This window comes from Arvicanthis niloticus, chromosome 10 (genome assembly GCF_011762505.2).
Source record: "Arvicanthis niloticus isolate mArvNil1 chromosome 10, mArvNil1.pat.X, whole genome shotgun sequence".
Classification (NCBI taxonomy): Eukaryota; Metazoa; Chordata; class Mammalia; order Rodentia; family Muridae; genus Arvicanthis; species Arvicanthis niloticus.
In genome coordinates, this window is record NC_047667.1 from 22,127,592 (window position 1) to 22,155,223 (window position 27,632).

Sequence of the window (27,632 nt, forward strand, 5' to 3'; positions counted from 1 at the left end):
AGTAAAAAGACTATGAGGAGTTTTGAGGTTAGGCTAATTGCATTTTGCATTGTAATATGGCCAAGAGCCTATGGTGACTAGGGAGTAGAATGTGGTGATTTACATGAGAATATAAACCATAGGCTCATAAGTCTGAATACTTGGCCCCCAGTTGGTGGAAACGGTAGATCGTCTGGGGGCAGGTCCTGGGGTTTCCCAGGGCTCTCTATTTCTCTGCATTCTACTTGCAGATCAAGAGCTCTCAGCTGTTCTTGCCATCATGGATTCTAACCCTCTCAAAGGCAAACCCAATTAAATGCTTTCTTTTATATTTTGCATTGGTGCTTTGTCACAGCAATTAAAGAGTAACTATAACTAATCCAGTGGGAATTTGGTAAAGTTGGGTCTACTGGTAGAGCATGGGACAGACAGGGACCATGGGGTCAATGCAAGACCAAAAGCTAACATAGCTCCTCTTAGTAGTAATTACAGGAGCCCCAGTGGTCTGAGTCCAGCAGGAACATAATGACATAACGAGACCGAATACCATGTATCTCCCCCTTTCTAACAGCAGGAGCTATAGGAAAAGCCAAGACAGCTAGATTGCCCTCAAGTTCAATAATTCTAGGGACTTGGTCTTTAAAATGATGTATTTATATCCCTGGAGAAACATCAAGATGAACCCCATGGGTTCAGTGGACACGGAACAGGTATAAGGGATTCAGTTTGAAGATCTTATTATACTAAATTGACGTGGTCTAAAATGACTAAGCAGAACTGATCAATTTGTTTTCCTCCCTTTCACAGCTGCTACATCCCTTCTCTCCACTTGTTCAAGCCCTATCATAGGCCACTGCCTTAGAATGTGAACAACTCCAGAGCACAAAATACAAAACACCTAGCCAGCTTCTGAGAGACAATGCAAAGCGTTGGCTACAAAGTCTGTACCTTTTCTTTTTAGAGCTGGTAACTAATAAGGCTGTGAAGAGATGTACACCAGCATTATTTGATCTAAAACTAAGAGATTTCAGATGGGCATGGTGGGGCAGCCTATAAGTAGATGTACTCAGGTGGTAGAAACAGGGGGATCAGGAGTTTAGGGTTATTGTTGGCTACACAATGAGCGACTGATCACATTTATTCTCTTCAGTGTTAGCCCTAGTTAGTTTTTTGTTTTTTTTTTTTTTAAATAACTGCTTTAGACTTTGATGCCTTAAGAACATTACATAACAGCAGGGTAGAGAATAAATCAACTAATGTATTACTCTTGCAACAATTTTGAAGTGAATAAAAGAATGATTGCTATGTTTGTATTGGTATTATTCCCTCTCGGGTCTACAATTTGGAAGGAGAACAAAGTGATAGAAGTATCTTCTCATTAATGAAACCCTCAAAACTAATCTAAAATTCCATAGATGCTTATATAAATAAACATATGCAATGGGTCACATTTATAAAAGATGCTCAATACTGATCCTTTTAAGACTAAGGTCTCATTATATGGCCCAGAGTGGCATCAAAATTGGTGATCTTCTGCCCCTGCCTCTAGGAATACTGATTTTTGATAAATGACCTGGTTCTCCTTGTATTTCTCTGCAACTGACTCAATTATGCTATAAAAACTTTAATAACCAACTGAATCTCTTTCTTACAAGCAGGACATGAAGCCCCAGACTTCTTCAGTCTCCTGGCACATTGGAAACATGTCGTCAGATGGCTCGTCTTCCCATGAATAATGTTCCCATCCCGAGGCCTTTTTTCACATAAGCTACATGGCTTCAAGACATTCTGGAAATCTTCCATACTTTCTGTTTCCGTTTTCTGCTCAGAAAAAACATCTGTTTGTTGTCTCCTGCTGGAGATGATCTCTTGGCTTTCAGAACTATGAGCCAAATCCAAAAATCCCACTGAGTTGCAAGGGTCGAACCCGGGCTTCTCCTCCTTTAAATATCCATCTTTAGGCCTAACCACAGGAGCTGAAATGGTTCTCCTACAATCAGGGACATCGATTCCTTCATTGTCCTTTTTTTCAGGTATGGCAGTGATATTAGATGTAGAGAGAGAATGAGTTAATTTAGAACAATCCGAATACCAATCCTTCCTCAAGGCCCAGCAACGAAAACAGTACCTCTTGCTTGGAGAATTAAACTTCTTGCATTCCGTACACTGCCACTCATCCTACAAGAGGTTAAGCGAGGCCAGTTACAACTGTGGTAGAGAAGATGCTGAGACAAATGTGTGTTCACTATCCCCACAATAACAACAACAAAATAAAAAATTTTTAAAAAGATGGGTGCATTTCATTAAGTGTCAAGACATCCCACACCAGTGGTCCAACCTGAGACCTAAACAAATTTCACAGGCACAAGGAAGAAAATCTTTGTAAGAACAGCTTATATGCTCTTAACCACTGGGTAGCAGCTGAGAGCACTGACTGCTCTTCCAGAGGTCCTGAGTTCAATTCCCAGCAACCACATGGTGGCTCACAACCATCTGTAATGGAACCTGATGCCCTCTTCTGGCATGCAGGTGTACATGCAGATAGAACATTCATATACAATCAGTCAATAAACAGACAAAACAGGTTTTAAAAAAAAAAGACAATACTACAGATTAATGAAATTTAAATGCCTTGCTTACTGACAAGGTAGTTATCTGGAATTGCCTAATTTTGACAGAATCAATGATTTGGTAACGGGCAGACTGCATTTTTTTCAGGATGTGGTAGTCTGAATGAATATCCCCTACAAATCTCTAGCATTTGAATACTTAGTTCAAATTGTTCAGTTGGTGAACAATTAGGAGTTATGGCCTGTGCTGGTTTGAGTTGAGTGAGATGGCCCCCAAAGGTTCAAAAATTTGAATGCTTGGTTACTAGGGAGTGGCACTATTTGAAAGAATTAGGAGGTGTGGCCTTGTTGGAGGAAGTATGTCAGTGGAGGTAAGCTCTGAGGTTCTCAAACCCCAGCCAGGTCCAATGGCCCTCTCTTCCTGTTGCCTGAGAATCCAGGTCTAGAACTCTCAATTACTTCTCCAGCACCACACCTGTTTGCATGCCACCATGCTCCCTGCCATGTTGAGAATGGACTAAACCTCTGAAACTGTAAGCAAGCCCCAATTAAATGTTTTCTTTGACAAGAGTTGTCTTGGTCATGGTGTCTCTTCAGAGCACTAAAACACTGACTAAGAAATGGCCTTATTGGAAGAGGTATGTATAACTGGGAGCCAGCCTGAGGTTCCAAAAGCCTCCCTGCCTCCCCAGTGAGCTCTCTGCTTCTTGCTTGCAGTTTATTATGTGAGAAAGCCAGTGTGCCCTCATTCTGCTATCACAGGCTCTAACCATCTAGAACTGTAGGTGTAATTAAATGCTTTCTTTCTAAGCTGCCTTGGTCGTGGTGTTTTATCAGAACAATAGAAAAATGACAGGTGCACAGAACAAAGGCCAAGTACCGCAGGTGCACCGCAGGTGCAGAGGTCATGACTCAACTGTCTAGAGTTCGAGGCAAGAAACTTACAGCATTTGTTAAACTACAACACTCACCAGTGTAGGCCCTTCAATCTTGTCTGAAATAGTATATAAATACTCAAAAGAACATTATAATAATTTGAAACTCATAATTGATAGTTTGCTAGTTTAACTGCCATTGCTTTTTTATAGTACATAACAGGGCTTATTAAATCTAATGGCATTTTTTTTTTTTTGATGACACACCATCTATTTGCTTAATAGCTTTTCTGTGCCCAAGTGCCAAAGAAGTCTGGTTAAGATGAGAACATTTATCTAGCTATTTGTATCATGGTCAAGAACATTTATCAGACCAATTATGGTCCACTTATCTTTGCAAAGAATTACCACAATAGTCAATAGCAGTAGGGATGGACAGGACAGAGGGTGAGAATCAACACCAGGGACAGCCCAGAGTTCTATCCCAAGCAGTAAAATGTAAAATAACCTTTCTATTGAACTCCTAGCACCTGTTTCCATAGTGAGTAATCTACAGAGGAAACTTGATTTAAAAAAAGATGATGGCCGGGCAGTGGCGGCGCACGCCTATTATCCCAGCACTTGGGAGGCAGAGACAGGCGGATTTCTGAGTTCCAGGACAGCCTGGTCTACAGAGTGAGTTCCAGGACAGCCAGGGCTATACAGAGAAACCCTGTCTCGAAAAACAAAACAAAACAAAAACAAAAAAAAAAGATGAAGAAAAACTCAAAGTATACACTTTAGTTTAGATTTGTCACTTGGTAACAAACTTAAGATCTATTACCTAAAAGCTAAAATATCAACTCTTCTTTAGTAACCCTCCATTTATATTAACTTTATGGGAACTAAGCTTGTTTCATTTACAGTGGGTTTTTGCTGGTGTTGTTTCGTATTTCTACGTGGTCTCTCTGTGTAGCTCTGACGATCATAGAACTTGCTCTGTAGAATAGACTGACCTAGAACTCAAAGAGATCCACCTGCTTCTGCTTCTTGAGTGCTCCACCACTGGCCAGCTCATTTGCATATTTTAACATATGCTGGTAAACTGGTTTTCTACATTAACTTATAGATCTGTCCTTAGATAAGAAAGTTGCTCATGTAGGGAAAGTAATGGAGGACTACTCTGAACAACTCTGTATCAATCTTGCTGGATAACCAAAGAATTTGTGCTGTTACTACACTGTGGGTTTTTTGCATATGTGTATGTTTGTGTGTACACTGTGGGTCAAAGGATCAAACTCAAGTGGTTAGGTTAAGGTGTGGCAGCAAGCACCTTTGCCTCCTGAGCCACAAGTATACCACGGCATGCTCGTGGAGGTCAGAGGAGAACTGCAGGTATGGTTTTCACCTGCACTGACCGAGACAAGGTCCCTGTCATTTGCTACTGCATATGCCAGGCTAAATGGCTTGGAAGCCTCCCGGAATTCTTCAGTCTCCACCTTCTTTGTTGCCACAGGAGCACCAAGATTATAGCCATGTACTCCCAAACCTGCTCTCCATGGGTTCTGGGGATTCAAAAGAAGTTCCTCATGCTTCACAGCAAGTGTTTCCTATCAAACCATCCCCCATGCCCTGCCCAGAGTTTTGTTAGCAGGAATAGAGAAAGTAGAAAAAAAATTAGATCAAATTCTTTTATCTTCTCAACTTCCAATTAAAAACTTCTGAAGATGAAATGTAAAGAACCCAGCACATCTTAGTAACCAGGAAAAGCAGACAGAAACAGGAAAACAATGACATTCTGCAATGCATAGGAGCTAGGATTCAGCTAAAAACTGGCCACAGCAAAACAGCTTTTACCTCGGAAGTAACTTCCACATCGGTGTCATCACTTAAGGACTTGGACTCCTCAAGATCATCATCTTTCCCTACTTCAACCATCTGTGAAGGAAGAGAAACCTCATTAGAAATGCTAACCTGCTTTACTGGAGATTATCTGAAAGCAAAGTGATGAATCACTTCAATATAAAACTCACTCCATCCCACATCACTACCACTTACAAAGGAGAGAATATAAATGTGAGACCTTGATCCTATAGACATATGGTTCACATTTTAGTAGCACAAATGACCAAAAGCAGCCACAGGGTTACCAAATACCTTCTATATTCAGAAAGTGGTATCCAAATTCATAGCTTCAAAGAAAATAAATGCCAGAACTATAAAAGCAGCAATTCCTATGCAGGAAATTTTATCTTGTGCGTGGTGGCCACAGTAAATGAAATGGAGGACTTTCAAGCTTTACTTTTCACTTTTAAGAAGAAAGCTACATGACAATCGGGCTGCCTTACAAAAGCCTGCCCACAGACCAGGAATCACAGCCAAGTGTGCCACTGCACACCTTTAATCCCAGCAGGCAGGAGGCACAAGCAGACAGATGTCTGTGAGTTCCACACCAGTCTGGTCTAATAGTGGGATCCTGCCTCAAAAGAAGGGAAGAAGAGAGTGGGGAGGGGAGAGGAGGGGTGAGGAGGGAAAGGGAAAAAGAAAGAAATGTAGATGGTCTAGAACACAGTCCAGTAATCTCAACAATTTGTAGGCAAAGCCAAGAAACTGCCAATAGTGCAGGGTCTATTTACTTAGGCTGCATATTGGATTCCAGGTCAAACAGAGATACAGAACAGTCCTCTTTCTCAAGAAATAATTAACTAGGCATGCTAGTGCAGGCCTGTAATTTGTGTATTCAAGAGACAAAGGCAGGGGGATCTCTGTGAGTTCTGGGCTAGCCAGGAATACATGGAAAAACTCTGATTTTCTCTCAAAAATTCAAGTATTTTAAGGCCCATTCTTTTATATAAAAATGTACAAACTGTCATCTTCATTTTAGTCACTAACATTCCTGCCGATGTTGTTTATAATTAGTTTAGAGAGTCTAACACATATTTATAGCAAACAACCCAAATTCCTATAAAAACTTGCTACCTTTATCTTGTGCTATATTTATTCAGTGGCTTTTTTAAAATTTATTTTTATTCTATGTGTATTACTGTTTTGCCTGTATGTATGTCTGTGTGAGGTGTGTCAGATCCTAGAATTACTGACAGTTGTAAGCTGCCACATGGGTACTGGGATGTGAACCTGGGCCCTCTGAAAGAGTAACTAGTGTTCTTAACCACTGAACCATCTCTCTAGCCCCTCAGTGTCTTTTTTTAAAGCTCTTTTTTCAGTTAGTGTACAAAAATAATGAGTCTTCTATGATATTTCGCACATAATCAATGGATATTACAGAAGCTTGCCTATGTGCTAAGCACTAGCTCGGCTGCTCAATCCTTCTGACACCTAAGCTGCTACTTTAACTGTGTGCTCATACCAGGATACCTTTTGAAGTTTTTTTCAAGACAGAGTCTCTCTGTATAGCCCTGGCTGTCCTGGAAGTTGCTCTGTCAAACAGGATGTCCGAAAACTCAAGAGATCCAACCACCTGGCTCTACTCCCCCTCCCCCACACCCCACCCCCACACCAGTGCTGGGATTAATGATAGGTACCACAACCAGCTCTAATTTCTTTTAAATCATGTGTATGCATGTGGCTTTAAGCATGTGAACAGTATCCAAGAAGACCAAAAGAGAGCATTAGATCCTCCTGCATCTAGAGTCAGAAGCAGTGAGTCACCAGCATGGGTACAAGAAAATGAACTTGAACTCTTGGGGAGAGCAAGGAAGCTGTAGCTCCTATCCCCTATCCCCAATTCCCTTCTTAATATAGGAAAAAAAAAAATCATACTAAAATAGGTTTTCTTTTTTTTTTTTTTTCTTTTTTCTTTTTTTCTTTTCAAGACAGGGTTTCTCTGTATAGCTCTGGCTGTCCTGGAACTCACTCTGTAGACCAGGCTGGCCTCGAACACAGAAATCCACCTGCCTCTGCCTCCCAAGCACTGGGATTAAAGGCGTGCACCACCACTGCCCAGCTTAAAATAGGTTTTAAAGATTAGCTTTTTCCAATTTTGTTATGAAGTGGTTACAAAGCTACCCAAGCTCTTTAATACAAGGCTTCTTTTCTCCTCTAACAGAGACTGTTAAGGCCATTTATAGTTTTGCTTTATAAGCAAAAGTTTCTAAAAGAGACACTCCACCATGAGTCCACTGAAGTGGAGGGGCAGCGTGTCCCTAACATAGCAAGGACTTCTCCACGAATCTTGGCTCATGTCTGAGGCAGCCTTGTCTAACAACTTAAATCTTAAAACTTGGTGTAGAGAAATATTCAACACCTGAAGATGATTCTAGAACACAGATACCTCTGGAGTGAGAATGCTGGAACATACCTTCTTGTCACTTGTTTTCCCTACTTCACTTGCTTGCTCAGAATTAGCAGCTTCAACTTTTATTCCAACACCTAATTGCTCTGACACAGTCTCATTTAAAAACCACAAATCATCCGTAGTGTCTGAAACAATGGCAGTACCTATATCCTAACAGAGAAAAACAAACATGAGCTTTGTAATTGGTGACTTATCAGAGATGCTGAGTCAACTTAATGCCATCCAGAGAACATCATGCCCCTCCTCAATAGACATGTCTTCATTCAGCAGGTCTCTACAAAATGGATAGATGTAAGGGTATCAGACAAGAAATTTTTTAATAGTAAATGAGATACAAAATACAAGAAATGGTATGAAAAGAGCTTAAAAGAATTTAACAGTTCGTCTACTAAACAATGCATTCTCCAGTCATCTCCATAAGTGAAATCTAGAAAAGCTCTGTACTCTCTAACACATCCTTCCTATTTAACACCGATGGCAATCCCATCTTTGAACATGACAGAGTTTCATTATGCAATCCTGTGAGCCTGGAATTCTCTATGTAGCCAAGACTGGATTCAAACTCAACATCCTCCTGCCCTGACCTATAAGTGCAGAGTCTATACACATGCACAACCACACACAACTACTTTCTGAAGCTTTCAACAACATCCAACATATACAAAGTTAACTTACCGCATTCATCTGTACACTTTTTTTAAAAAAGATTTCTTTTTATTCTATGTGTGTAAGTGTTTTTGTTGCATGCAGAGCCCACAAAGGCCAGAAAAGGGCATCCTCTGGAACTGAGCTATAACCAGCTGTGAGCCACTAAGTGGATGCTGAGAAATGAACCTAGGTCCTCTGTAAGAACAGTAAACATTCTCATTCCTAGCCCTGAACCATCCCATTATCCATATGATATTTTATAGAATCTTGTACTCTGCTATTTAATTATTTTATTTATTTATTGTATGAGTATTCTACCTGCATGTACACCTACATGTCAGAAGAGGGCATCAGATCCCATTATAGATGGATGTGAGCCACCATGTGTTGCTGGGAATTGAACTCAGGACCTCTGGAAGAGCAGCCTATATGGTCTTAACCACTGAGCCATCTCTCCAGCCCTATTCTGCTACTGCTATTACCAGATACTGCTAGTACCAGTTACTGTTCTAGGTACAGTAAGTAATCAATGAAAAAGCTCTGGTCTTACATTTCATTGAGAATAAACAAACAATAAATACAAATATAAAACCTAAAATGGCAAGTGCAACTGGGAATATCAATTAAGATAAAGGCAAAAACAAACAACAAATAATGAAAGGAATGTTTATACACTGCTGGTAGGAAAATAAACTAAAATGTGTGTTTGCACACACACACCACTAATGTAGTTACTATGGACATCAGTATGAAGGTTTTACATAAAACTTTTCCATTCCAGTACAGACTCAAAGGACTCTAGGCCCTACCACATACATACTTGCACATCTATGTTTATTACTGCTGTACTTCTCCCAAAAGCTAAGAAATGGACCTATCCTAGATGTTCATCAACAGATGAATGGATAAAGAAAGTATGGTACAGACACAACAGAATCTCATTCAGCCATAAGAAACAAATGACATTTTGAGGAGTTGTGTTAAGTGAAATAAGCCAGGCTCAGAAAGATACATACTGAACTGGGGGGAGGGAGGGAGGGTAATGGTGGTTTAGGGGTGGGGGGGGGGGAGAATCTCGTGAAACTACCAAGGAAAAACAGATATAATCATTGAATACATGTGACATAAAAGCAAATGGGGGACCACTAAGGAGGGAGAAAGAGACAACCAGTAGAAGACATAGGAAGAGAGTGGAGATGAAGGACCACTAAGAATGATATATATACCCTCCAAATCAACCGAGTAAAGTCCATATAACTCAGAGCTAGGAGCAGCAAATGCAAACACAGGGCTTGCACTGGTCTACACCAGGTCTTCTGTGTGTATTATAGTTTTCTAGTTTAGTATTTTTATGGGATTCTGGAGTATGTGAACAAAAAGGCCTCTAATTCTCATGTTCTTGGGCTCTTTTCCTTCTGTTGGTTTGTTCTGCCTAATTTCAATGTGACAGTTTCCATTTTATTATATTTTATTTTACTAAAAAAAATGTAAATAAGCCAGGTGGTGGCAGTGCATGCCTTTGATCCTACCTAGCACTTGGGAAGCAAAAGCAAGTGTATCTTGTAAATTGGAGGTCAGCCTGGTCTACAGAATAAGTTCCAAGGCTACACCATGTATTGAAAAACAAAAAACAAAACAAAGAAACAAACGAACAAACAAACAAATTTTATATATATATACATATATATGAATGAATGAAATTACTAGTTACTTCTGATACCCTCACATTTACATGCAGGCAAAACACCAACAGACAAATAAAAATAAATTTTAAAAAAGTTGATTCATATTCTGAGTGTCCAGCTTGCTTTTTTAATTATTAAAAGCACTTTTGTTATTAATAAAAGCATTTTTTACTCAAAAGAAAAAGAATGATATATGAAAATGATTGTTTTATATACTGTTTTTTAACGCATGTATTTTTTATTCACAGCTTCCACCCCATCCTCTCTTCCCAGTCCCACCCTTACAAATCCTCCTCCCCACTGCCCCTTCCCCTTGGGTACCACCCCACCCTGGGACATCTAGGTTTAGGGGGACTAGGCATATCCTCTTCCACTGAGGCCCAACCAGGCAGTCCAGGTAGGGGGAAGATGTTCTAATAGCAGGGAACAGAGACTGAGACAGCCCCCACTCCATTCCACTTATTAGGGGAATTTTTTTTTTTTTAATTTATATGAGTACACTGTCGCTGTCTTCAAACACACAGAAGGCGGCATCGAATCCCATTACAGATGGTTGTGAGCCAGCATATGGTTCCTAGGAACTGAACTCAGGAACTCTGGAAGAGCAGCCAGTGCTCTTAACCAGTGAGCCATCTCACTAGCCTAGGAATTTATTTTTTTTTTAATGGTTTGTTTTTATTTACATTGGTGTTCTGCCTGCATGTACATCTATGTGAAGGTGTCAGATCCCTGGGAACTGGAATTACAGAGAGTTGTGAGCTACCCTGTGGGTTCTGGGAAATGAGCACATGTCCTTTGGATGATCGGCCAGTGCTCTTAACCACTGAGCCATCTCTCTAGCCCCCTTTATATACTAACTTTAAAACATTTTTAAAAGACTTAAGAAAAAAAAGTCAAAGGACAGGATAGCTGGAGAGGAGGAAATTTTGAAGTTGGTCGTACAGGGTTACTACTTAGGAGTGGACATCTAAAAGTAAGATATGGATCCCTATGGAATCATGCAACATGGTAATCTTGGAACCAGTTATGATGACCTCTAAAAAGAAGTTAAACTCACATTCTAAATCACAAAAAGAAAAGAAATAGATTTGATGAGGATGTTTCACAAAGCAGAAAACAAATTTAAGTTGCGGAAGGAAGGAAGGAAGGAAGGAAGGAGGGAGGGAGGGAGGGAGGGAGGGAAGGAAGGAAGGAAGGAAGGAAGGAAGGAAGGAAGGAAGGAAGGAAGAGAGTGAGTTGTGAGCTAACTACAAGATTGAAATCCTTGTGCATCTGGAACACAGGCAATGAGCAATGAAGACTGATAAAGACAAGCTATAGACAAGCTACAGCTATGGTAAGGAGTCTACATCTTATTCTACTTGTTTTTTTGATCCCACTGAAGAATTATAAACATGGCAGTAATGCAAGTTAATCATTTAAAACATGTACTGTTGGGGGCTGGAGAGATGACTCAATGGTTAAGAGCACTGGGCTGCAGTTTCAGAGATCCTGAGTTCAATTCCCAACAACCACATGGTGGCTCACAACCATCTGTAATGGGATCTGATGCCCTCTACATGCAGGTGTACATGAAAATAGAGCACTCATATACATGGAAATAAAAAAAAAAAAAAAAAAAAAAAAAAAAAAAAACCCACTCTTGCCTAGTACTCAGGATGCAAAGGCAGGCAGAGCTTCCTGAGTTTGAAGCCAGGCCTGGAGCCTACACAGTAAGTTCTAGGACAGAAACACACAGGTCTATGTAGAGACCAACAGACTAACAACAATAAAATGTTATCTCTGGGGAGAAATTCATCAATGGTGTTACCTAGAAGAGAAGAACCGTATAATGCCAACATAGCAGGCAAGATGCCCACAGGTGCAATAATGGTCTGTTACGGGGATAACAACCACTTCCTGATTAAATATGAGGACCACTCCATATGTGGTATGAAAATGCTCAACCACTTATATGAAAAATAGCAATGGTGCCAGGCGGTGGTGGTGCACACCTTTAATCCCAGCATTGGGGAGGCAGAGACAAGTAGATCTTTGAGCTCCATGCCAGCCTGGTCTGAGTGTATATGACAGAGAAGGAAGTCAGCATCTCCTATAGTTTGGCTAGAATTATTAAGTTGAAGGAAAAGATAGGGAAGGAGTGTTGGTTAAAAAACCATCAATTTCATGTTCAAGGTTTCATGTTCTGTAACAGTGAACACAACCTTTGCAGGGGGTTCAATGTGGAATTTAGAAAAGTCAGAACTACATCTGAGCATCATATACATTTAGATGAAACAAACCAGTAAGAATTCTTAACTACAGTCAGAGTAAAGAAAAAACAAAGCAAAAACAGCTCCCCTCAGATGTGACTTTTACCTGATTTGTCTGTAAATCAGTTGAGCCATTACTTCTAGGTATATAGTTGTTTCTCAAATTCCCTAGAAACCACCAAGGCAGGCCAGCAACATCCCACTCCTCAAAATCAAGGTCAAGCCTAGAAGTCTCATCTTGAGATAAATGTTCTATCAAGTCTTCATCTACAGAAATCAAAGGAAAGTAACTGTAGGTAATACAGAAGAACCAAGATCTTTCTCGGATTACTTAACAATCTTTGTAAAATAAGTAAAAACAAACTCATTCTCAGTAAGAAGGAAAGAGAAATCAAATACCTTAGTGGTATGGCTCAAACCTCCCATTTAGGTTTCATTAGCAAGCAGGAACACTATGAACAGAAGATTACTTCAGGGCACAAAACTCTAAAAGCATCTGAATGTGCTATTCTAAAAGGAGTTCAAAATGGCCATTTTCTGACATTTTAAACATTCCCAACCCTGTAATAAATAATAATAATGACTTAGAGCTAGGCATAGAAGTATACACCTGCCTTTAATCCCAGCACATAGCACGTTCCAGGTTAGCCAGGGCTACATAGTTGAGACCCCGTCTCAAAAACAAACAAAAACAAGTATCATTACAATGACTTACTCTAATATATGTTTTGATAATGGCTCAGCCGATGGACTACAAATGGCAATAACATAATAGCCCAACCTAAGGTCAAAGCAGGGAGGCACAGATCTATTTTGGAGTCAAAGGTTGAAGAAGTCTTACTGGTGCCACATATTTGGGATATGTTATCAACAATGCATGTTTTGCTAGGTAACAACCACTATCAACAGAGAACTGTCCAAATAAGCACATGTAAGTGTCTTTTCTGGATCAAGGGCTCTTTGGGAAATCAGTATCTAAAAGTCCCACAGATAACAAGGATCCCCATACTTTAAGTAAAAGACCTGGACAGTTACTAAGCTCATCTTGCTGTCAATGTAATCTTTTCCTTCCCATTTGCTAGTCTTTTCTGTAGTACTTTACCATTTCCCTACTTTCTCACTGTCTTCTACCTCTTCCCAATGCCCTAGGCCCAGTGATGGCAATCACAGAAGCATAAATATGCCCAGGTATGTATGATTCAAACATTTCTGCAACCAACTGGTCCCTACCAGAGCACAGCTTAACTAATTACATCCTGCTATTATCATAGACATATTCATGGCCAGAAAAACTCCAATTAAATTTTTATCCATTCATTACTGTAATGACCAGAAACTAATTCCCAAGACAGAATCATTAAAGTTATCCTCGTGTATTCAAGCTCTAAATTAATTATAAAAGGATTAATTATTTGCACAGGTAAAATGTTGTCCTTTCTACCTACAGATCTTGCTGGAAAGTCTGGAACTATTTGTTCCTAAATTTCTATCATAAATTACATAGTGTCCAGCTTTTTGTGAGTAGAAAGTAAGAATGTGCAGTTAAATGAAATCATACATTTAAAGGACTGAAATAACTTCAATGTCAACATAGATTAAAAATCTATTTATGTTCAAATACAGTGAGAAAACAATCCAGCATGATAAACTAATTCAATTTTAATTTAATATATAAAACAACTTGAGTAACATAACTTTATGAGATATAATCAAAAGTCTAACTTGCCTTTGACCCAATTATGAACGAAGAACGGGTTACTAGAAAACATTATACTACAAACTAAATACCTTTAGGGAATTTATAGTTTTGAACATAAAACAAAAAAACCAAACTCCATAATTTCCGAAGATTATGTTATAATATTTTAAGAGAAACTTCCAAAATATCAGTTAACTCATTCAGGGTGACCATGTGTCTAACAGAACTTCTCACCTTGCTATCTAATGTCTGCCTCTGTGCTGTTACATACATTGTGCTGCTACATATATTTTGCCATTTTTGCAAACTTTCAATCTTTAAAAAGGTGACAGAAACTCAAAAGGCTGAGAGCAAACTTGAACAGACAGCATCCTCTCAAGCTCACTGGCTCATAAAGTCCTGTACTACTCACTGTCCAGAAGCTGCCAAGGAATACCTACTATCTAAATAAATGTCTAGAAGTATAAATAAAGGAGAGAAGAAAGGAGGAGAGTCTTCACCCAGAGCTCACCTGCTCTGGAATCTCGGCATTTACGTTGTGAGGTAGGCAATGTGTGAATGTCATCTTCTTCAGTTCTTTTTCTGGGATTGGAGTATTCTGCTGCACCGTGCTGAAAGGGAAGGGTGTCTGTTAGTACAGCTGGAATGACTAAGACCAGGGGATGTAGCAGTTCCATTCTGGCTCACCAGTTAGTGTGCAACACAATGGGTTATGCACAGGGAAGAGAGCTCTGCAGCTGACAAGAATCCTCAAGAAAAGCAACACACACCTCTCAACACCACCAGCAGAACAGGCAGAATCCCAACTTGGGGAGGGGGAATAACTTCTGTACAAAGTACAAAATACACTCTTGAAAAACAGGTTGTCTGCATAGCCTACTTCCTATTAGGCATAATTCAGAAAGCAAGTGACACCCTCATCATATTTCAAGATGATCTTAAAAGTTTCCCCACACTTGAGGAAACTTTAGGAAATGGCATGACATAAACTTAACTGCAACGAGCCTGCTATAGTCTAATGCAGCAATGCCTCAAACACTCAAATATATACCATCTTAAACACACGAATGCGTGAACACGCACACATACACACACACACACAGAAACAGACAGAGAGAAAGAGAGAGAGAGCAACTGGAAGGAGTGAAAATCAGAAGTGCTACATCCCAAAGACACATTCAGAGACTGGAACTCTGTTAAGGGCAGAACAGAGAAGGTTCACTCTGTCCCTGGTCTGTGAATTCCCAAGGGCTTTTCTTATTAAATCCTTACCACATTCACGAAAAGGCCTTGGGAGCCCAAGATCCACAGGTACAGAGAAGGGGCCACTCTGTACAAGAAAAGAAGTCACCGTGCGGTGATTTTACCTTCAGTCGGTCTTGACTTGGAATATCCATAGTGTGATCCTGTGCGAGAGCGAGAGTCTGAGCAGCATCTGGATAGCAAGTAAAACAAAAGGAAAACCTTCCCTGGTAATAACCATTCTTTCCACACAAAGACCTCAGCACACAGCCCTGAAACAGGCTTGTTCTCTAGAGATGAGCTTCTGCCTGGAAAAGAGTCTCATTCCCAAATGGGGAAAAAAACAAAACTTCTAAAAATGATGAACCCAACAAAGCCATGTTAAAAGAGAACACCAGAGCAACCTGGAGGAAGCAAAAGTGGATGAGTATGCTTGTCCATAGCATGTGTTCAGATTTTTATGCAAAAAGTGATTAAGCAGCAAACAGTGTGGTGTTCATCTCTTCCTACTTCGACAGACTGCCTGCCTACCTTATAAACAACAACAAACATTACTTGTCTATTAAAGTTTGTATTTTTAAGTGTTGTTTTACAAGACCTGAAAACCAGGAATTTGCCAGACTTGTTTCAGAAAACAATTCCATCTTCAAACAAACCTGCATTCTTAAATGCCATGGTGATTCCATGATCTGAATACAGACTGTCACTAAGTCTTATTCTTCTCAGCAACTATGTTTTCCAAAAAGTACTGAATGTTTCTCTCCCAACAATCAACAGAAGCAGAAAGGGAGGCAGAGTAAAGAGAAACTCTTTGTTTTTAGATTGTTCTTATCTTACTACTGTGTGTAACAGGCACACATGTGTGGAACAGAAGTCAGTCCTTTCTTTCAACAGTGGGTTCTGGATCAAAATTTAGGTCCTCAAGACTGTATAACAAGTCCTTTAACCCACTGAGCCATCACACTGGCCAGACAGATATCCCTATATTGCATTAGCTGAAGCAGGAAATGTATCCCAAGGACTTACAAAAGTCTCAAGTGAAAAAAACTAAGAACATGACTACAGAAAAAACCAAGCTACTGAGACACTAACCTGACCTACACCATTACTTATAAGCTTCATGTAACTGAGACACATTCAAGTATGCCTGCTAAGGACTGGGTTCACCAGCCACTAGCAGAAACAGAGAGAAACCTTTCATGAAAACAGCATCCAATAGACCATCAAGAACCTAGATCCAGACTGTAACTATTCTGACAATTCATTTGTTTTCACAAAACAAATGTTTTTCAAAATTGTTATGCCATTTCTAGAACCATTTTTATAGCTAAGTAAGTATAAATCTAGAAACAGCATCTTCTGGCCAAAGTCATCCTCAAAACAAGAAACAAGATCAAACTAATACAATGCAGGTAAAGCGGTTCTCTTTTCTTTTCTTTTTTTGTTTTTAAAGCAACCCGTGGTTATTACTAAAAAGCCTTTATTTAGGCTAAACTACTTAAAAACAAAAGGAAATCATCTAAAAAGCTACAATATTGAAAGAAATTTAAAACTACAAAGCTTGTTATATCTATTTCATTTTATTAATATACCTGGGAAATTATTTAGAAAAAATCACCTTCATTTTAATTAATGACCATTTTCTTCAACAATCAAAACAGATAAAGATCTAAATCCCACTTAAACAGGTCCAAAAGTTGTAAGTATAGCACTTTTTTCATTTGTCCTTTCAAATAAAGCACATGCAATCCAATTTATTTTTAGGTCAACAGGGACATCCAACTATAAGCACTAACTATAAGAACAAGTCAGAGCAGACAATCCAAACCCCTTGCAAAATTCCCTGTGAAACCCTGTATAACACTTTTAAAAATTCTTTGAAAGTTTTTTTGCAGCAATTTCCTAAGGCACTGTGGTTATGTTACATATTGTCAGTGAGGGAATCTAGGTAAAGAACATTCTAAAACAGATAGCCCTTCTTCCTTTTCTCTGAAACTGAGTAGCTAAGTAGACTGCACTAGCCTGAAATGTTACAGGCCCTGTCTCTGCCTCCCAAGTAATGGCTTGCAAGTGTTCACCATCATGTCAAGATTCTGTGGCTTTTAAGTATAAAATTTCTTCAGAATGACAAGTTAAATAAAAACTAAAATGTTTTAAGAACTTAATCCTCAGAGGGAAAATATGTGTCCAAACACTTGGGAGGGTGAGCAGTTGTGTGAAGATCCAGAAAGGTGAAGGACACATAGAGTATGGCAGGACGGCTGTACAATCATGGCCCACAGCCAGGAGTCTAGTTATTGGGCAAACCACTGACTAGACTGAAAAATACCAACAAAACCCTCTGCTTCTTTACCTCCAGGACCTCCTCAGATGGAGGCTGTAAGAGGAACTGAACTGTTAAAGAAATGTTCCTTGCCGGGCGGTGGTGGTGCACGCCTTTAATCCCAGCACTTGGGAGGCAGAGACAGGCGGATTTCTGAGTTCAAGGCCAGCCTGGTCTATAGAGTGAGTTCCAAGACAGCCAGGGCTACACAGAGAAACCATCTCGAAAAACCAAAAAAAAAAAAAAAAAAAAAAAAAGGAAATGTTCCTTGTAGGTTCTGGTGAAGGGGCTGGAGGCACCATGTCAGGCTGGGAAGGGGGCAAAAAGAAGCCCCTGAAACATCCAAGAAGCAGGCCAAGGAGATGGACGAGGAAGATAAATCTTTCAAGCAGAAACAAAAGGAAGAACAGAAGAAACTTAGGAGCTAAAAGCCAAGGCCGCGGGAAAGGGCCCCCTGGCCACAGGTGGATTAAGAAATCTGGCAAAAAGTAAGCTGTTCCTCACATCAGAGGTGATGGTGACCCTCCCCTTCCATTCCTATATAAACATCTGGATTCCCTGCCATAACATCTTTGCCACTACAGCTACAATGAAATGTTACCCTGTAACCTGTCAAACATCTGGACTCCCTGCCATAACATCTTTGCCACCTAATAGCTAGAATGAAGTGTTACCCTGGCCTATTGCTGTACATTGTAATAAACTTTTGTTAAACAAAAAAAAATGACTAAAGTGAACAATGCAATTTATTCTTGTCTCTAGTGTTCAGCAGTTCCTACCTCAGCTGTGAATTTAAAGTGAACCCAGTCTAGAATCCCAGCAGAGCCTACTGTTCCATCTTCATTGTATTCTGAATTCTGTACCACTTTGAATTAAACAAACTCATTTAAAAAAAAAAAAAAAGAAAGAAAGAAATGTTCCTTGTAATACACTACAGAGAAAAGATATTTGCAGGAAAAGTACAAGAAAGAAAATAAGGGAGGAAAATGTCAGAGCTAGCTATGCTCACTCTAAATACTCAGAGGACGGATCAGAAAACAAATTTAATAATACACAAAACAAAATTATGAAGTCCTTCATGTATTTCATGCCATCAGTGACTTTCCAAAGAAAAGTTTAACTCACAAATGACTGAATTTGAATAAAGCTGCCTCTCATTTACAAAGTTCCCCATCTCAATGTCTTTCAGTGACACGAAAAGATTCAGGAAGAGTCTTTGCAGTCTGTTTACTTCCCCAAGCATGGCCAAAACCTAGCAAGGCAGTATCATTTGAATGGTGTTCCTGAAATCTAACTGAGGTGAACAAGAGAGGACAGCTTTATTACAGCAAAAGAGTGTCACATACATTTCAATACCATCTCTACCCTACCACTTTGAAAACCAGACTCCAAACAGCTAGTTTCCTCCTCATAACTAAGAAATTCAAAGTAGTATTTAAAAGGTCTAGAAAGGGTCAAATTGGCTTACAGGTAACAGTTTATTGAGCCAAGTGTGGTGACTCCTGCCTGAGATCCCAATTTCAGAAAGGCTGGGAGAAGCAGGGATTTCCAAGTTTGAAGCTAGCCTGGAGTACAAAGCAAGTTCCAAGCCAACCAGAACTACAAGGTATGCCATAAATAAGCACACCAATGTGTGTTTATGTAAGCAAATTACAAAAATTACTAAAGTGAAAATTTCTTGGGAGAACCTTTATAATAAATGGATTAGAGCAATATACCAAGAGCCCACATCGTGTGTGAAAGAGGGGCAGGATTACATAACTAATGTGAGGCATACAAAGGGGGTGGGGACCCAGAGCACCAGCATGAAGATCTGTCAGCAAAGACATTTAAACTTGAATCTATGCACTCATTAAGAAACACAACCACAAGGATATAATCTGTCAATTCTGTAACACAGACAACCCTACAGGAAAAATTACAATTACAAATCTTCAATAAAAATGATGAAAGCCAAAAGGAGTATACTACACCACAGTACAGCAGCCACAGTAATTGACTGAATATTTTAATAGCTGGAAGTGGAGATTTTTGAACGTTTCCAACACACAAAAAAGCTAAACCTGAGATGGCAGGTATATTAGTTTGCTCTAATTTGATCACTGAAGATTCTATATGAAACAAAATTCTCTCTCTCTCTCTCTCTCTCTCTCTCTCTCTCTCTCTCTCTCTCACACACACACACACACACACACACACACACATACACTCACACATACACACAGAGGGCAGGTTTTAAGTTTTTTGGTTTTTGCAATAAACCCAATGCAATGTGTGGACTTTGTTTGGATCATCACCTGAACAAACCAAAAATAAAAAGTATTATTACTTATGAATATAATAATGATGTGGTTATGTTTGAAGGGAAAAAAATCCTTATCTAAGAGATTTTTTAAAATACATCAAGATGAAGCAAATATATAGTTATAGTGCAACGTTTATAATTACTAAGCTTAACCTGGGCCTGCCTGCCTACACAGATCAGAAAATCTACCTACTAGAAAGACAGTCGCAGGGGAACCCACAAATTCAAGGCCTGCCTTTGCTACAGAGTGAGTTCAAGGCCAACATGGGCAACTTAGGAAGATATTCTCTCAAAATAGTAAACAGAAAGCTAGAAACATAGGTCAGTGGTAGAGTACATAAATACAAGGCCCTAGGTTTAATCCCTTGTGCTGCATAAAGAAAAAACATTACATATAGGATATAAACAGCTCTCCCTCTCTAGCTTCAGAATGACTGAGTTATCAGTGAGAACTTACTTAACAGTATAGCATGCTGTATGACAGACAGTTGTACGAACATCCCTCCAGCCATGTCACAGATAGCACTCCATTTCATCTGGACCCCGGTTCCCATCATTTGCTTCCTTAAACTCAAAGCTTCAATACAAACTGAAGAAACATATAACATACCTGTGTTAACAGAGGCTGATGTAACAAGATTCTTTCTTAGCATGTCATAGAGAGGGCTGTAAAAGAAATAATATATAATATTTGTGGTTTTCCATTATATATTAACCTACACCTGTAGTATGATACTTTCCTATTTTCTCTTAGATATACAGACAGAATCTTTTTCCCCACAATTCTTTTTTTTGGGGGGGGGGGAGGGGGTCGAGACAGGGTTTCTCTGTGTAGCCCTGGCTGTCCTGGAATTCACTCTGTAGACCAGGCTGGCCTCGAACTCAGAAATCTGCCTGCCTCTGCCTCCCAAGTGCTGGGATTAAAGGCATGTGCCACCACTGCCGGGCTTCCCACAATTAAAAAAAAAACTTAAACATTAAGGAGGAGCCAGGCACAATGGCGCGCTTGCCTGAAGCCCCAGCATTTGAAAGGTTCAGGCTAAAAGATCAAGTTCAAGGTTATTCTTAGCAACTTACTGATTTAGAGCCTACCTTAGTTAGGTTCAAATGTGGGCCTATTTAAAGGAAAAAAAAAAGAAAAGAAAAACAAAACCAGGCGTGGTAGCATACACCTTTAATTTTAATCACAGTGATGTGGGGGTGAAGGCAGGCAGATCTTTGAGTTCAAGGCCAGCCTGGTCTACAGAGCAAGTCCAGGACAGAAAAAAGAAAGTGAATGTCCAGCCCCAGCTTTCCTGACCTCAATAAAAATTTGATCAAATTTTGTTTTACTAACTATTAGTAACCCAATTGGGAAGATTTTCCTTGAAGATTATTCTTTTCTTCTAGATGTCAAGTTTTACATTTTTGATTGAGAAATTAAAGCGTGAAAGGACGTTTTATAAATGTTAATCAGTATTAATGCTGCGGGGACAAGAGGTGAGGGTGGGGTGGAAAGACGACTCAGCTGAAGAGCACTGACTGTTCTTACAGGGAAACAACTAACAGCACCCACATGGTGGCTCATGACCATATGTAACTTCAGTTCCAGGAGATCTGACACCCTCTTCTGGCCTCCTTGGGCACCAAGCACATACCTGAGCAGACACATGCATGTAGGCAAACCCACACACGTGAATTAAAACTTAAAAAAAAATTTAAAGAACACCAACTCGTGACCTAGTGACATGACTCCCTCCTATTCAACCTTCATACAAGATGTTCAACCAGACACTCCCCACCCATTAGCCCTCTAAAAACTGTCACAGCTCAGCTCACATTCTGCTTCCTCAAGGAACCTTTGACAGGATAAGACCCAGCCATTCCCCATTTCTGTACTTCTCTCTTCAGCTCTCACTGTCATGCTATTTTAACAATGTATGAAGATGATTACTATTCTGTATGTGCCATCAAATCAGACTGCCCACACTGCAAACCATTGTACTCTGCATATATATCTCACTGGCTAAACAACGTATGTAGCCCTTATTGACTAAAGAAAAAAAGACTGAGTGAGCAGGTGTAAGCACTCAAAGATACATGAACCCTCACCCTTTTTACCTTGGATCTTTCACAGAAAAGCTCTGACATCCAAGTAGATCTCCCAAAAGATCTCCACCACAGTATACCATATGTTGCTCCTGTTGGTCATAGAGCTGCTTCACCATTATATACTGGCCTAGATAGTGCATTACCTACATGAGAATAAAACACCATGAAATGATATGTATGACTACTACCAAAACCACAACTACTCATGAGTGGTTGAGATATTCTGCTAGAGAAAGACATGCAAAACCACCAGTATTTGGATGCTGACAGAGTGAGTGTAAGCAATCCCCAAACAAGATAGATGTTTCCTACACTAGGTTCATCCACTCATCCATCCACAGAGCCTCATCTGACAATGAAAAGGGCCGCATCTTACTATTCTACTGCAGTATCCAATGTTTACTGGACCATTAGTCCTAATACAGAAACCAGAATCTAGGTCTCTTACAAATAAAAGTATAGTCTACCTGGCTTTTTCCTTTCAAGTTTCAAAAACTCATGATCCTAAACTTGAAAAGTGCTCTTTTACACGGAGATGAAGCATGTCACAGAACTTTTTTATTAAATCATCTAGGCTGATACACTGTTTGACAATAGACCTGGATAAATTTTATGACAAACAGACAGAAAATGAAAGGGGAAAGGTCAGGAATTGGCGAGATACATCTACTGATATATTTTTAATGCTTCATTCTTTAATGCTTCAATGCTTTATTCTTTATTTCCCTTCTACCCTTCCACCCTGACCCTGGAATGTTTCTTAAAAGTAGGTTAAAAAGCACCAAACTTCTTACTCAATAATTAAGTTCTTGTTAAATATCAAAATCAATTACTGATAGATGTGGCACTTTGAAGGGAAAAAAAAGTCTATAATTTTTTTTCTGCTTAAGAAAGGTGAAAGATTCTACCATACTAAATGCAAATTGTTTGAGTACATTAAACATTTGAATAATGTATTCCACTTAAAAAATTCAATGTGCTGACTTAAAAAAAAAGTTTCCAGATGCTAAGTTATTTAAATTCTTAAACATTCAGAATGACTGAGTGCTTGCAGAGTACCTGACAAAAGCACAGTGATAAAGTCACTGCATCAGTTCCTTCCTGCAGCAAGTCTTATAAGCTGTGACATTTTTCTACCCCACACATTTTGCTTTATAACTCCCAGGTCAATGAATTTGTGGATGACCACATATATACAGACTTCAAAAGGAAGTGTGGCAGAAACAGGAGATTAACAAGGCAGCCCTTATAATATGGAAACTGTTCTTTCAGTAGTACAACTTCCTTTCTTGGCCCAGATTTCAGAACTGTGCATATGATGGCCTCTATTCAACTGTTCTTAAAACTGAACTGTCCCTGGTGGCTTACCTCTTTCATGGTGAATACTTCACCCTGAGCACCTGCTGCCTGCAAAATCTTCAAAAGCTGCAGCTTTGGTCGTACCTGCTATAAACATAAAACATTAAGATAGAATTTTCATGTACCTGAAAAGCCTAGATTTACTATGTAGTAAAAGATGACCTTGAACTCTGGATCCTCCTGCACAAACCCAGCATAAAGCCACTATTTACATTTCAATCAGATTAGTTTCTGAAAAAAAATTATGAAAGAAGAGACCTTTCAAAAAGAAAAGAAAAAAAAAACCTTTAGGAGACACTTGCTGTCTTTCTGATAAATCTTTTACAACAGGAAGTTATTGTCAACCTACAAAGATGACAATAATAAATTTTTAAGGAAAATAGCTGTTGGCTTGAAAACAGGAAAATTAGAATCTTTGTGCATTTATGGCAGAAATAAATGGTATAACTGCTGTGGAGAAAAAAAAACCTTTGCAGCCCTTGGAAAGATGGCTCAGCAGTGAAGAGCACTGGCTGTGCTTGCAGGGAACCTGAATTCCAGTCCTAGCACTCACAAGGCACCTCACAACTGTAACTCCAGTTCCAGGATACTCGCTCTGGTCTTGGTTGGCACCAGACACATCTGTGAACCACAGACACACATGCAGGCAAAACATTCATATGCACAAAATTTTTAACTACATTCCAAGGTGGCAATAGCTGAAACCTGAAAGCAAAACCTGAAAGCAAATCCTAAAAGCTGGGGCTGGAGAGATGGCTCAGTGGTTAAGAGCACTGGATGTTCTTAGAAGTCCGAGTTCAATTCCCAGCAACTACACAGTGGCTCACAACCATCTATAATGAGTTTTGGCGGCCTCTTCTGGCCTGCAGGCATACAGGCAAATCTTAAAAAAAAAAAAAAAAAAAAAAAAAAGACAAAACACCAGAAAGCTGGGGCCAGGCAATAGGGACAACACTTTTAATCTCACATTTTGGGGGGTGGGGGGTGGGGTGGAGAAGGAGTATGCAGAAGTAAGAGGATCTCTTAAGTTTAAGGCCAGCCTGGTCTACACAGCAAGTTCCAGTATAGCCAGAACTTCATAGAGACCCCATCTCTGGAAAAGAAAAGGAAAGAACCTGAAAAATAGGCCCAGACTAAATATTTGTATACTACTATTATTCTCAAATCGTCCAAAGATGATGGCACTGAAACTCAGCAAGTTTGACGAACAGCATTTGTTGTGTACAGCCATTACTTCACTGTGGAGTTCTTTAGTCAATAATTATGACGTTGAGTTTTTGTTCTTAGATATTTTTATTATAAGACTGAAATGAAAACTGAGGCACTAAGGAAAGACCAAGTTATCTAGTTACTGCTCTGCTGTCCTATTGTAGCCACAGGAACTTGACTGACTTTATCCTATATATACATTTTGTGGTATTTGCCTCTACTGGTATACTTTCCTGTCTTGTATCTTTATTTTAAAATGTTCTGTTTTTCATACTATTCATTACTCATTTTTGTTGCTGCTTGAAATTGATCTTAGAACCTCAGACATGCTAGGCAAGCATTCTATTGATCAGCTATGGTCTCAACTCCCTTACCAATTATTAATGAACACATAATATACCATTTTTATGTCTCAGTTTATTGGCTATTTATTAAACCAACAGAAAACACTGTCCTGCATCTGTGAAAAGATTAAATTTTTCCCCCTTTCCCACTCTTTATTTTGGCAGCTCTGAGGACCTATCTATTCCTGAACCCTGCACACCCAAGGCAAGTGAGTACTCTGGGGCTCAGCTAACCCAGACTCTTGCTGTAAATGGAATATGACCATGCCCATAAGTTTACTTTTTTTTTTTAGGGCTACAGTACTGAAGGGTTAAGACACAAACTTTATGACCTCCAAAGCCTAACATATGTGTTTTCTGGCCCTATACAGAAAGTATTGACTCCTACCCTAAACTTCAAATAGTTCATACTTTGTGTTAGTAAAAGTAAGGCTACTGCCGGGCAGTGGTGGCGCACGCCTTTAGTCCCAGCCACTTGGGAGGCAGAGGCAGGCGGATTTCTGAGTTTGAGGCCAGCCTGGTCTACAGAGTGAGTTCCAGGACAGCCAGGGCTACACAGAGAAACCCTGTCTCATTAAAAAAAAAAAAAAAAAAAAAAGTAAGGCTACTTAAAAGCTGGGTAGTGGTTCACAACTGTAATCACAGCACTTGGGAGAACCAAATTCATCTGGAACTTGCTATGTAGACCAGGCAGGCTTAAAAAAAAAAAAAAAAAAAAAAAAAGTATCCTACTTGAAGAATCATTATACATATTTTTTTCATACTTTGAACAACCTATCTGGAATATTAAAGAAAGTGGAGCAGCTGGGAGATAGGGAGATAGATCAGTTAACAGTGTTTGCTGTACAAGCGTGAAGACCTGAGTTCATTCAGATTTCCAGCACACATAGAGAAAGCCACATGTGCTGGCAGACATCTATAGTCCCACCACTGGGAAGGCTGTAACAAAGGGACCCTCCTAGAACTCACTGGCCAGTCTAGCTCAATCACTGAGCTATAAATAATATATATTTATAATATATAATTTGTAATTTATAATATATAATTATTATAATAATAATATAAATGGTAATGTACAATGTATAGATTTAATAACAGACCCTATTTCAAAAGCAAGGTAGAGCACAACTGAGGAAGACAAACCATTTTAACTTCACAGACACATGAACAATTATATCACACATACACATGCGGGAGGAGGGGGTGTCAAGTAGCTGAGTGTAGTTAATCCATATATTTTATATATATATTAGAATCTCAGTTGCCAAGCTTTCAACGTTTTGATTCTCCTGCTTGAGCCTTCCAAGTAGTTGAGAACACAGGATCTTACCATCAGATCCCTCAGGAAAGACATTGAGGCTACTGCCTCCAGCTTCCCTAATGCTTTAGCTATAAGGATGGTAGTAAGAATGAAAATGATCCAGTCAATCCTCTTTAGCCATTCTCTACTTCCTATTAATTTAGACATTTAATTAAACCCTTCACATAGAAAAGAAGCTATGAAATTCTACTGCGGTCTGTCTGTACTGGCCAGAAGACAGAGAGCCAAGTCAGAGAAAGTAGACATCTCAACCATGAGCTAGCAGTGGGAGGAAGAAATGAACAAAGGTGCCATGACTGGAATGACAGTCCAGGGCTCCACTCCTCAGAACACATTCTGGGCATCTGCCTAACTCCAACAGCAACTAAACTGCCTCTAGATAAGGAAGTTCTACAGCAACTACCTACATTTCTGAGTAACAAAGATTCTTCTATAGAGGGAAACTTTTACTGTTACAAAAAAAAAAAAAAAAAAAAAAAAAATAGGGTGGCTGGGGATATAGCTCTGTGGTAAAGCCCCTGCCTAAATTCAATCCTGAACACAGATAAGCAGAAACGGAAACAAAATTTAAGGAATGGGACCAGCTTAAATTAATCCTATCTCTGACATAAGAAATAAACCAGGCTGATGAGTCTCAGATACAAATTTGCATGGACAGAATAAACAGTAGGAAAGCAGGTGTCCTCTTCTAGTCTAGGGGAACCAGTCTGAGAACTTGGCAGAGTCAGTAACTTTCTAGCACACTATTATTATAGAACTGGAAAGTCTACTTTTGAGATAGCTTCAAAACCTTCCTCATTCTGTTATGCAGGCAGCAGACAGGTGCAGGTACTGGAACATGTCTCCCTTTCCCTGTCTCACTATCAACAAGACAGGAGAGCTAGAGCTTTTCTGACCCCAGTTTACTCCATGCCACATTAATTTCTATACCAATCACTCTATCTCAACGTCATCATTTCCAAACACTCAGGAAGCTCAGACTGTGATCTACTACATTCCGCTAAGCTGGTCTCTACAGCATGCCTACAGTATACAATTTTGTTATTTATTTATTTATTTATTTTTGTTTTATTTAAGACAGAATCTCACTATTATGTAGCTAAGGCTAGCCTCAAACTCACAGAGATGCATCTGCCTCTGCCTAAGTGCTAGAATTATAAAGATTTGCATATACCAAGTCCATATAACAGTTTTGTTATTACATTGTATAGTATCAAGTTTGTACTGTTTCCTTTTAGAGCTTCCTCAATGTTAAGAACTCCTTCATTCTAGCCAGGCAGTGGTGGCGCACGCCTTTAATCCCAGCGCTTGGGAGGCAGAGGCAGGCGGATTTCTGAGTTTGAGGCCAGCCTGGTCTACAGAGTGAGTTCCAGGACAGCCAGGGCTATACAGAGAAACCCTGTCTTGAAAAACCAAAAAAAAAAAAACTCCTTCAT

The 27,632-nt window shown here is 39.5% G+C and overlaps 1 protein-coding gene across 3 annotated transcripts in view; it reads right to left on the bottom strand.

Moving 5' to 3' along the window:
• Window positions 1-1,129: 1,129 nt before the first annotated feature.
• The window catches only part of Mdm4 (MDM4 regulator of p53), a 35,260-nt gene continuing 8,757 nt past the window's right edge, over window positions 1,130-27,632 (bottom strand). Inside the window, exons 3-11 of one of the 3 annotated variants that reach the window (XM_034512848.2) lie at window positions 23,332-23,409; window positions 21,973-22,106; window positions 20,483-20,538; window positions 15,370-15,437; window positions 14,514-14,613; window positions 12,410-12,570; window positions 7,722-7,868; window positions 5,261-5,341; window positions 1,130-2,157 (exon numbers count right to left, since the gene is read on the bottom strand). In XM_034512848.2, coding sequence (XP_034368739.1) covers window positions 1,588-2,157; window positions 5,261-5,341; window positions 7,722-7,868; window positions 12,410-12,570; window positions 14,514-14,613; window positions 15,370-15,437; window positions 20,483-20,538; window positions 21,973-22,106; window positions 23,332-23,409 — 1,395 coding nt within the window. In that variant the 3' untranslated portion in view covers window positions 1,130-1,587. The remainder of the gene's footprint in view (window positions 2,158-5,260; window positions 5,342-7,721; window positions 7,869-12,409; window positions 12,571-14,513; window positions 14,614-15,369; window positions 15,438-20,482; window positions 20,539-21,972; window positions 22,107-23,331; window positions 23,410-27,632) is intronic. The other 2 variants (XM_034512849.2, XR_004607723.2) reach the window with 2 other exon arrangements.